The 12,381-nt window shown below is 35.4% G+C and overlaps 2 protein-coding genes across 2 annotated transcripts; one reads left to right on the forward strand and one right to left on the reverse strand.

Moving 5' to 3' along the window:
- The first annotated feature begins 2,546 nt into the window (after positions 1–2,546).
- LOC109000495 lies at positions 2,547–4,493 on the forward strand. The gene is made up of 2 exons (XM_018977384.2): positions 2,547–3,705; positions 3,916–4,493. The coding sequence occupies exons 1-2, from the start codon at positions 2,805–2,807 to the stop codon at positions 3,999–4,001; spliced, it is 987 nt and encodes a 328-aa protein (XP_018832929.1). The 5' UTR covers positions 2,547–2,804; the 3' UTR covers positions 4,002–4,493.
- Positions 4,494–6,256: 1,763 nt separating this feature from the next.
- On the reverse strand, positions 6,257–11,390 carry LOC109000494 (pectin acetylesterase 12). Its single transcript, XM_018977382.2, has 12 exons — positions 11,038–11,390; positions 10,337–10,419; positions 9,960–10,089; positions 9,755–9,828; positions 9,028–9,114; positions 8,823–8,947; positions 8,663–8,723; positions 8,252–8,305; positions 8,067–8,144; positions 7,544–7,649; positions 7,280–7,425; positions 6,257–6,563 (listed from the first exon to the last, which is right to left on the reverse strand). The coding sequence occupies exons 1-12, from the start codon at positions 11,270–11,272 to the stop codon at positions 6,456–6,458; spliced, it is 1,287 nt and encodes a 428-aa protein (XP_018832927.1). The 5' UTR covers positions 11,273–11,390; the 3' UTR covers positions 6,257–6,455.
- Positions 11,391–12,381: the final 991 nt, after the last annotated feature.

The raw sequence follows: 12,381 nt of genomic DNA on the forward strand, positions 1-12,381 counted from the left end.
TGTAGAATTCTTCTAAAATGAAACAATGTCAACAATTGAATATTAGAGGATACCACATATTAATTTAAGATATTTAGGTTTGAAAAACATGATAATGTGTTGCAAAACAATGATAATTACAGGCTAATTGAAATTATTATAAAGATAAAAAATTTTCATTTTCAAATAATATAAAGTTCTATATACTACCTACCTTATTTCTTACCTTATAACTCGGTACAAGATCTTATAATATATTTATCACAAAATTAATATATATTTGTGATATTTACATGAAGTTAAAAAAGATTTTTTTTTAAAATTTATAATTGACATAATTCTCAATTTTTAAAGTAGAATTTTGAGTTTGAAATTTCCTCCCATAATATAATAATAAAAAAAATCTCTAATTTAACAAGGGAAAAATCTCCGTATATAAATGAGATATAAAAAAGAATGAAATAGGTGTGTGCATCGAAATGGCCGTCACGAGAAGATCGAGCCGTCCATTTACGTTAAAGCTGGCTTGGGGAAGGAAGAAGAGCAGTCGGAGGGATCAAGGGTCGGTGTTTACTACTGATTTTAATTAATTAATTAATGCAGTCCCAAACGTGGAATTTAATACTGAATAGAAATATATAGAGATCTGTGGACCCAATTCTCCTACATTAGAGGCCACGTGGTAAGGTACCTGCTGACTGGACCCCACTTTGACCACGAGGTGTTGCCGTCATTTGTCATCATGACAGTAATTTAACTGATAAAAACTGGTAAAGAATAAAATATTTTATATTTAAAATATAATTATAAAAAAATATTGTGAGTCATTTTCCAACTGGCAAAAGGTTCTTTAGTAGGGAATGAAAACGCGGACAGGTGTCGCCTTTTCACTTCTCTGAGAACGCCTACAACAGTAAACACGGTTTCATTTATTTATTTATTTTTTCAAAAAAGTTTGGAAGAAGAAGTCAAGTATTTATTATTATTATTATTTATTTTATTTTTGTGGATTGATTATGTAAGGGTGGTGGGGCTTTGCCCTTATGGCAATGGCAAATGGCTTAGGTATTCGTGCTGGCAGGTTGGATAATGTATATCTGATCTTTTTCGTCTCTTTTTAAACACCTGGCGATAAATCTCAGTTGTCTGACCCCACTCACGCCCTTTTCTCTTCCTATAGTGGTGTGGGCCTATTTTTTTTATATATAAATATTAATTTTTAATTATATATATTATAAAATATATTAACGGGTGACCATTTATATTTTTGAATCATTTTCGTATCGTATAAATCATAAATATTTAATTATATGAGTTAATTGAACTTAATCTGTTAAATTAAACGTGTTAAATTTTTAAATCTTAATTTAATTTATTTAAATAATAAATATGTTGTGTCATTATTTTTTTTATCTTTATAATAATTAATTATAAATAAATTAATATAACACGACTTATTTAAAATCGTTTCATGTAAATAGATTGAATTAAAATGTATAATTTATTTGATTTGATTAATATAATTTTATATAAAAATTAAAAATTTTATTTATTAATAGCCACAATATCTTAAAAAAATAAGATGGTAATTAATAAAAAATATCAATATTTTTAAAATTTTAACATATAATAAAATAAATATTACAAATATTATAATAATAAATATGAGTATAGTTCTATAATTAGAATCTCAACAATAAAACGTAAACATACTAACAAATACCAGTATTACAAATCAGAAATAATAAAGCTGTGATTTTGAAATAAAATCTAAATAAGTCAAAATAAGTTGATTTTGAATTAAACGAATAAATCTATTATTAATATATTTATAAATCGTTTCTTAACGAATATTCCAATTTTCTCACAATAATTGTTTCAAATATCCACTTTCGCGACAATAAATTATATGAAACATTCATTATCTCAGTGGATTTCAAGCAAAACATAGACTACATGCGTGTGAGATAATATTAGTTAAATACTTCACATAATTATACTAAATATTATAAAATTAATGAAGTTTTGAGTTCTATAAACATACTATTTACAAAGACATATTATAGTTATAAAAAAATTAAAATAGATTTTTCGTATAAATTAACATGATAAATTTATAGTTCAATAATATATTTATAATAATGTTAGATATATTTTTAAAGTGTTTAAGTTCATGTTATTATTTTTAAAAAATAATATAATCTATTATTAAAAAAATAAAATTTTTATATAAATTTTAAATTAATTAATTTTTTAAAAATAAATATGCAAGAACTATAAAAATTATTTTCCATATACTTATCGTATCAATAAATGAACTTGTGGATAAGCTCTAGCGTAAATTTCAGTCAATGAGTCATAACAACCCTATCTCCAACCTCACTGTCGTTTCATTGTCTTTAGGACTGAGAAATAGAAATAGAAAAGCGATACACACTTGGAGGACAAGTGACACGTGGACTCATTGCCAATGGAAAATGAAGCCACGAAGGTTGGAGGGCAAATTAGGAAATAGTAGAAAACGAAAGCTACTTGTATAAATTGGGTGGATGGCGGCAGTTGTCTGGCTTACCTCTATTCCTTTTTATCCTTCTCAAGTAAAACGAATGATTCACAAAAGCCCAAACCCCAGTCTCTGCTCTCTTTTCCTCACCCTCTCCTCCAAAAAGTTTCGCTTTGATTCACTCATAAACGCTTCACTTTCCTTCTTTAGTTTTGTGTTCTGCCCATATCTTTCTCACTCGTGCTTGTACCATCATCAATAATTGATCATACTTTGATTGATTGTTATTAAGTTGATATCTGGGTGGAGAAGATTGCAGGACATGGCTTCGGATGAGACTATGAAACTCCAATCTTCAGCGCAGGAAGATGACTACGAAGATGATATCTATGATGGGTATAATCATGAACAACATCCCAATCCCCACAACTTGTCCAGGCTTTCTGTGTGTACCAGCAGTTCCATGTACGGGAATGATGAAGATGAGGAGGAGGAGGAGGAGGAGGAGGAGGAGGATGGGAGCTACTTTCGAGCTTCCGAAGCAGATAATGGCATGAGCATTTCAGTTGAGAGCTTTTATGCAGACGAAGAGTTATCCGATGAAAGAGAAAGTAAAGAACTAGTTTCAGGGCTGTGGTCTGACTCCGATAGTGAACAGGGCTTTTATTCACTGCCGGCGACTCCCCCACGACGTAGGAACAGGCCGGGTGGAGTTCTGAATCTCAATCATCAGCAGCTGATAGGGGTCAAAGAATATGCCAGCGAGAACGAAGCTCAAAAGGGTCTTTTGGGAAGGAAAAAGAGGAGGAACAATGAGAGGAGGGAAAGGAGAATCTTAAGGGAGAGATGGCTGCTGGAAAAAGCTGGTTGGGACAATTTTGATTGCAACAACAAGAGCAAGAACTACATAATGAGGATGGGAGTAGTGGATGTCGCGGGTGGTAATTCCAACTCCCATGGCTTCAGCGCAGAAAGTGACCAGGGCGGCGGCGATGGTGGCAGTGGTATTGGTGCAGGGTTGATGGTGATAACAAGGCCAAAGGGAGGAAGAAGATCTCTGTGCATGGATTTGGAGGAAGTGAAGGCTTGCAGAGATCTTGGGTTTGAGTTGGAACACGAGCGCATGCTGGAGATGCCCTCTCACCTCTCTGTTTCTGGTTCCACGCTTGACACCAGCAGTGGTGGCAATTCCCCCATTGGCAACTGGCGCATATCCAGCCCAGGTTAGTAGACGTTACTACTCTCTGATCATGCATGCAAATTGCTTTGTCTCAATCTAAAACTAGAATTTGTTTTCTGCCAATATTTAGGATCCCCAAAATTGCCAGTAAGTTAGCGTTTGAACCGTTTTTTCTTTCTCGTTTGGCTCGAGGGAGAATTTAGAAACACATGCATATGTCAAATCTGATTGAGTGCTGAACTTGTGGATTTAGGTGATGATCCACGAGATGTCAAGGCTCGGCTCAAAGTATGGGCACAGGCAGTGGCGCTCGCATCTACATCTCGCCAGGGAAGCTGACAACTTTTTCTAACCATCGGTTACCCGTTGTGTTTCTAATTGTTTTCTTCAAGCCTGTGTTCTTTGTGGGATTAAGAAAGTGGCTGCTTCATTTTCTTTTAGTTTTGGATGAAGCCTTTCTCCATTTGTGATCCGTTTGTGAAGCCTTTCTCCATTTTTGTTTCCTTGGGAGTGTTGGGATTTGAGGTTCAGTTTCCTTTTTGGTTGCAATCTCCCCACTGTAAATACAGCATTTTGGCAGAATTGAGGATGGAACCATGATTACAGACTGTTAAAACAATTGAATGCTAGTATAAGTTTAGAGTTTGGTCTGCCCTTTTCTATTCCCTCCGTCCAGCTTTTGCTTCTTGGTTGATTTGAGTTCTTACTGCATTGTAATTGGGATTGTGTAAAGTACCATGTGCTCAAGAAAAATGTATCTCAGCTTGTTCAGTTATTTACATGATATTGATGACCAATATATATTGGTGAAACATCCCATTGACTTGAGTTACTTAAAAGTGTGTCCTTCTTTCCTTAGCTACTCAAAAGCACATCTGAAAGGCTGAAACACAAAGATGACGAGTAGAACATCTGCACAAACGGAAAATACCTTAATAATGGTGATCGTAGGTTTATTCTCAATTTTTAGGCCAACTTTTTCGTATCATTCATTGAAATCCATGAGCCCTGCGTGGAGACAGAATCGAGGATGCACTCGAGACTCCCAATCGGAAAAATAAAAACGCCATGGTATCAAGAACATGTTCTGAGCATCAAGAAGACACTTCTAGCAGATGGAGAGATTATGGCTACAACGTTCTGAACTAAGGTTTTGTTGTGAAAAACACACCAATGATAGGCAAACAAATCAAAATCACACGGCACATAGTTTACATGGTTTGGCAACGTCCATAGAGCAGCTGCAGAAGTTTTATTGATTCAGAAGAGATTATAGTTACATAATCTCAACTCATACTTTCTAGGACTTTTTCTTTCTCACAATATGCACTTGCATTTTGCCTCTATTGTTTTCACTAAAAACGTGTAACATATATATAGAGACAGCGCTGAAAATCTTAATTTGACAAAAAATAGGTTCTTCGTTCGAGCGGCGTGTTGAGTGCGCTTCTAGCGAACAATCAATCAACATTGACTCGAGCAATATATTGAGCGTAACTTGAGTGAACACTAAGATTTGTGTCTCGTTTGAACTCACTGTCATGCGAGACTTAGAGTAAATTTACGGGTTAAGCTTCGCTCGAGCCTACTGTCAAGCGAATCTTGAGCGAACTCATGGATTGAGTTTCGCTCGAGCGTCAAGTTGAGCGACAATCGAGCGAATTCATGGGTTGTACTTTTTCTGTTCACAAACCAGACTCCATACGCAACACAACCAGTTTGGGAATATGCGATGGTGGCTCTATCAACACTGACTAAGAAGATCTCATTCTCGGTTCCTTACAAGTTACAACATAGGAAAATGATGAGAAATTGAAAAGGTGTTTCTGGATATTGGAAGCGAAGAAACCACTTCAGGCCAATTGCAAGCAAGGAATGACATTCGGAAATTCCTCGCCTGAAGAAGGAATTGAAAGACAATGTATACGTGCATTCCCTTTATAAAAATAGAAGGTTCATTATTAAAAAAATAATTTTTTGTATGGATCTCAAATTTACTAATTTTTTTTAAAGTAAGTGCATGAAACATACATACTGTAGAATTACTAATATCATTTCTATTTCTATTGATATAATTATCAAGTTGTTGGGTCCAAGTTGTCCTTAAGACTGAAGAATAATCACTTATGGTCCTTTCATCTTGTAAGGGTTTATTTAAGATGCTGAAATTAACAATTTTGGGAGGTCTAGAACCTCTCTAAGCGTTCTATTGAAGAAGACCCAGCATCAGTTTGACAGCAAAGCAGTTGTTCTTGCTCTACATCTCTTAAGGCACCCCCAATTAGGTTTTTATGAAGTAATAGGATCCACTGGTTAATATGCCTATCCAGATGGGGTTGGAGAGAGGTTGGTCATGTACAGATTAGGAATCACAAGGTTAATTGTGAAAAGTCAAAGTTGGGTTCCTGCAGACTACTTGGATATAAAGAACTAAATTTTGTGTGATGTACAAGGTTTTAAGGTAAATTTTTTTGAAACAAATGAAATAGGCATAGTCTGTGTACATAGAAGGTATACAAAAGAACACTTAAATACTGTGTGATGTATAAGGTTGGGAGTCATCTCTGGTAATTTTTGTCTGAGAAACCTTCAACTTATGCTTAAACAACATTCTCATTCATATATGTATGCCAAAAACCATAAGCAAGAATGTAGTAGCTCTTATAGTTTTTGCACTCTTCAGCAAGGCATGACTTTGTTACTTGAATCGATAAATGTTGCAATTTTACAATTGGCAATGGAAAGCAGGACAAATAAGGAGGCCATACAAGCAGAAATCAACTAATTTGGCAGTCACTTGAAAACTAGATTGTGGCAGGTGTTATCACAGGGGTATGCACAGTCAATAGCTTTCACATCCTCTCGATCGAAATACCAGTCTCCAACAGACTCTGCAATCCCCTGCATAAAGAAATAATGTAACCATATCACCATGGACAAATTCCATACAGGATGATGTAACCATATCACTATGGACAGATTCCATAGATATTTTTCTTTCTTTTCTGAATTACAAAATGTGTACTGAAAAATAAAAGACATGCATCAGATATTAATCCAGGGAGTAGAGTCCACTTATAAATTTTTGCTCATTCAGACTAAAATCCACAGTTGTAATAGAGCAAATGCTGCAGTCTGTCCCTGTCCTCCCCATTACTCCCCCCTCTCTCTCTCCCTCCCTCCAAAGGCTTCACAGGCTTTGCTCTCTTGATCATCTATACAGTTTTCCTTCCAATGTTGGTTGTTTCTGCAGCTGACTTCATATCAGTGCTGCAACAATGGTTGCAAGCTTTACAATACCTCACTTGCAAAATGTTGTGAAACATCGGAATTCTCTCTGTACCCTATTTAGACCTCACTTACATATCGCAGAACAGAAGTATTACTACCAATCCTCAATTCTTATAGCATGTAAAAACAATGGAGTGAAAACAAGGAACTCCACCTCACATCACAGATAAATTTTGGGGGGGAAAATGTGTTAGAAACTAAAGCCTCCATCTCCATGGACCAGAAATGAACCGAATATGCTGCTATGCATCATACATATCCTTTTATGTCATCACATTCTGAAACAATGTGAAATATATCTTTATAGATATCAAGATAGTGCATACCTTATTTGCGATTAGAGGAGAATCATCAGCGAACCATGTGTCCTGCCTCTCAGACTGGCAATGGGCAAAACAGGAATTTAGGAATAATCCATTTTGACTGGACCTCGAGAAATCTCTAATGGCATCGAGCATTTGATTTCTAAAGTCTGCTTCATGGAATAAAGAAAAAAACATAAAAATTACTTGATATTCCTATTTAAACAGTCACGTCAATGTTTTATGAAATATTGTAATGAAAGCATAATAACATAAATAAAATATTACCTTGGAGAAACTGGATCTGTGATGAATTACAAAGCGCATGGTTTAATTTGCAGTCATTCCAATGGCCACGAGGATCAGCCGATCGTGGAGCTAAGCTAGCTTGGAGCTGATGAAGAGAAATATATGAGATTTCCAAAAGAGATTTAGTCCTAGTAAATCTCTAGTTATCTTGGTTAGCAACCATTTTAAGCCAGAATATGGTGAAAACACACAGACCAATGATAAATCTGCCTGACTCAGAGGTATTATTTTAAGCTTATAGGAAATCTATTGACTCTGCCAAGCTATGAGCGCATTACTGTTGTTCAACAAAGGCCATTTAACCAAAAGAGTCAACACAGGAGAGGGCTCAAAAAATGAATTGTCTAAACCAATCCAAATTTGAAACTTGTGGGCAGTCAAGGAAGCATAGATAACAAATTATCAATCCTCGCCACTCATGCATAACTAAATGGCAGTATAAATTGGGTAAGGAAAAATGCAACATAAATTTAAAAACACAAAAAGAAAATAAAAAAGTTACCTGCCATGAATCATAGGCTGCATTAAGAATAAACAATGGTGTCTTAACATTTGCAATCAAATTCTGAGGAAAGAAGCACTGAGAGAGAACGAGAGAGAGTTCAAATACGTCAATATCTCAGATTATCTCTCTTACAAAAATCAACTCATGAAATTTCATTAAAATAAATAAAGATAGAAAATTACCGAAGTTGGATCCAGGTGGTTGATGCAAGTCATTGGCAGATTCTTTTCAACTTCCTAAAATTGCATAGAGATAAGTATAATTGAAAATTGAGACGTGCTAAGAAAACATAAAAAATATTCAGGACCCATAAATTTCATGTTGCTTCCATTGAAATAAAAAATCTTCATGAAGATAGTAGTTCTTCAAGGTTAAATAACATAACCTCAACAACTGATCAACCAAGACTTTAATGTTTAACAGGTAAATGCCACTGAGTTTGGGATAGTAGTTTCAAAATTTTCAGCATAGAGCAATCAAGCAGTTTAAATTAAAGCTTACAACTTGTCCTTTTAAAAATCACATGAAAATCATTTTTTAAGATTTTGAACTGGGGCTTGACATCCATGGAAATAAAAATATTATTCAATTACCTGTAAGTTAACCACACCTCCAAACATATTCCTTAAAGTGCGGCCTCCAGACACATCAACTCTACATGGTCAAGTGAAATTATCAGTATAACATGTATTTGTGAATCGACAGCTTACACTAATAAAGTCATAAAAGACTTTAAGCATTATAGCTGATTACGCATCGAGGAACAATCCAGCATCACTTAGACATTTCACTTTCGTAGTTCCTGGAAACAAGTCTCGAAACTCATCACAGTGTAGTATGGATGCTAGACCCCCAGCAGAGCATCCGGAAAGAAGAGCCTGCAATACATTTGGCATAAAATAAAAACTTTATCTTAAGACAACTAACAAAAAAAAAAAGCAAATGTTAAACTATAAACCTGGTTAGCATTCTTCATTCCTTTGGACATTAAATCTTCCATAGCAGCTAACCAAATCTGCTGTCCTCGAAAATTGAGTTGAGCAGCCTAACAGGAGAATCAGTCCACAAAACAAATTTAAAAGGGAAAACTTGTAAGTCCAAAGAATCCTACCCCAATTCACCATGCAAATTCCTTCCATAGCATGCATTAAAAATACCTAAGAATATCTAGTCAGATAAGGAGACAATCTCTATACCAATAAAACAATTCACTAAATGGTAAAACGGAGTTTTCATACTATATATAAGTTTAGAAGAAAATAGAATTTGGTTTATCAAATAAAAATATGTCCTGAAAACAGGTTTTACCCAAGTACAGGCCACGAAAGTCGCAAAACTATCACAGCACTGGGTCTAACGAGAAGGATGAACTATTAGCTTCCAAGGCAAGAAACAGTGTATCAATCTAATTGTCTAAAATAAAAGACGTGTGTCTAAAACTGAAGCAGCATAGGTAGAAGGGCCTTGTCAATACCGAACTCATGTCCTGTAATAATTGGCATCCAAATCGTGATATACACCAATCTTGGGGTTCATCATTTTGCAAATGATTGAACCTCAACTCTTTAATAAGGTGATCAAATGAAATAATATATTTTCAAGGTCTAAATTATTCATGAAACTCATGCCATAAGTAGCTATGATTTCAGGAAAAAGTGTTAAGAGCAGAAATCGCTCCAACCAACCTCATCCTGACCATTCCCACTGAAAGATGCCCCATCACAATATCGTAACTTGACTCTGTTCCAGTTGAAAAAATCTGCAAGCATAAGAAGCCTGTCCATTGGTATACGCCCAGGCAAACAAATATTCTGAGCAAAAGGGAGTGAATTGACAAATGAAAGAAAGTTATTTTGTATTGATAGAACGTATCAAGGCTTGGAGAAAAACCAGGATTTTCTTCAGCTTTATTGCTCAATATTCCCGTGAATGGTATTTCTTTTTCCATAAAATTCGATGAACCACGGCGAGTATTTTTGCGGTAAACACAGCTTCTTCTTGTATAACACCATCCCCCTCCCTGCATCAAGACATAATGAAGTATAGCCACAAGCATTGGCCACAACAAAGCATAAGGAATGGAAGGCAACACTAATTTTTAGTGTAAAAGCCACATGCCATTTGCATTTAGTACCTAACACAGTATAAGAACCAATGTCAAGCAAGGAAACGGGCATAAACTTTTCAAATCAAACATGGATACATATTGGAACCACCGTTCTTCAGAATCCTAGAATCCAATCACTTAAACGAGATGTCACACACACCTCTAATTGAATGAGCCAACTGTTTTCACCAGATCCGTAACCACGATGCAGATGATAACCGGGCAGGCTCCCATCCAAGCAAACTGTTGCAATAGAAGACAGCTAAGAAAAACTCAATTCCCACATGATACTAATTATGTTGGGCATTTAATGATACTCAATTTTATCAGCAAACAGACATCTCAGACAATCGTGAGAAATTGATACACGTAATTTCTCTCTCGACATTGAACAGCTGAGATAGAAGAAGGAAGACGCAAACTTGGTTTAACTGTATAAGACTTGATGAATCATGTTAAAGGGAACCACAAATAGTGCGAAAACTGAGGACAGAGGTAAATTTTAGCATTAAACAGCAATGCCATTGTGGCAGTGAATCAACAATTTGATTGGATAAAGATTCTAACAAAGTTCAGTGCTGCCAGCAACGAACATTAATTAAAAAAAAAAACAGCTGCCATGGTTCACACGGAAAACAAATTGCTGTCCACAACCACGACCACAACCCAAATGTAAGCTGAAAAGTTAAAAAAAAAAAAACCAAAAAAACAAAAGAACGAAAAAACGAAATCAAGTTGTATGAACGATGCAAGAATGGAATGCAAATATAATGAAGACATGAGTGAAGCCAATGTGCAAGACATGCATTTCACAAGATTATACATGCAAGAAGAGAGAGAGAGAGAGAGAGAGAGAGAGACCAGCTGCTTTAGAAGCAGCTCCCTGAATAAGAGTTAGGGGGACCATGGGGGGATTTGGCGAGGAGGGTGATTCTGCTGCCGCATGATTCTCCAAGAAAGAAAGCAGACCCTCTTTCTCTTTCTCTATGTCCAACTCCCTGGCATTGAATTCCTCAAAATAACCAGGTTCAGATCCGCTCAGGACGAACCCAGCAACACAAAAAGCATAACCCAGCACGGTCAGAACCACCCTCATTCTTCGTCTTCTTCCCCTTCCTTTTTCTTAGAATTGGTTTTCTCCAACTCACTCTCCTCACTTGGTCATTCTGCACTACACATTTCCCACGTTAAGTAGAGCGGAAACAAAGTGATATGAAATGCAATGGCGGGCCACCACCCTTTACTTTTGTCTTCGGAAATTTCACTCAGCACGATGAAAAAAGCATGCTGTTGTAATTAAAATATTTTTTTGGAGTAAGTCATCATCGTTAAACATCATTAAAAGCAGGTTAAAATGTCGCAACAAATGGGAGGAAAGAGAGAGACACGGGAGACCTTTGTCCTTCTCATCTCTCTCTCTCTCTCTCTCTCTCTCTCTCTCGCGCAGTCGGTAGAGACTAGAGCGTGTAGGAGTTCTGGAAGCCACTCGTGTTTTTTTCTTTTCTTGTCTGCTTTTCTGTTTCCTATGCTCTTAATAATTTTTTTGTCAATTTCTTATTATAATTTATAAAAAATAAATATAATATGCAGATCATACAATATTAAATACTGTATCTATAAAATATAAATTAAAGCTCATATGCTATGTTCATGAATTGTAAAAAATATTTGAGATTAGTTATTTTTCAGTCATTTGATCAAAAATAGTAAATTTCTTTTATTTAAATTCAATAGTGATTCTCAATTAAAGAGGAGTTTGATTTTTTTTTTTCTTTTCTGAGAAAAATGGTACTAACTTTTTAGACGGCTTGCCGACAGTACATTCACAAATGGACTTATCTGTCCTCGCCTTCCCCGAATCAACTTTCCTTCAATTGCGCTGAGCGCTGTCCTTTTTCTGGCCCTTCACCACTTATAATAATAGTCCACCCACCTTCTTCCTCTGTTTATGTTTCCATATATCTTAATGATTAGGGCGGTAAGTAAATCAGTTTGTTAGATATGCTCGATATTCATTGGATTAAATTTAAATTAAACTCGATTCGTTAAAAAAAAAAAAAAAATCATTTGTAAAAATAGATATTTGTTCAAATTATAAATAACACATATTTAATAAAATTCGATTCGACTCGATTAAGGTTAGTTAAGGCTCGCTCGTTTATATTCAAGTCGACTCTTTAGTTCGATTCGATTAAAATTCATTCA

The sequence above is a fragment of the Juglans regia genome, chromosome 8 (assembly GCF_001411555.2).
Source record: "Juglans regia cultivar Chandler chromosome 8, Walnut 2.0, whole genome shotgun sequence".
In the NCBI taxonomy this organism is placed as follows: domain Eukaryota; kingdom Viridiplantae; phylum Streptophyta; class Magnoliopsida; order Fagales; family Juglandaceae; genus Juglans; species Juglans regia.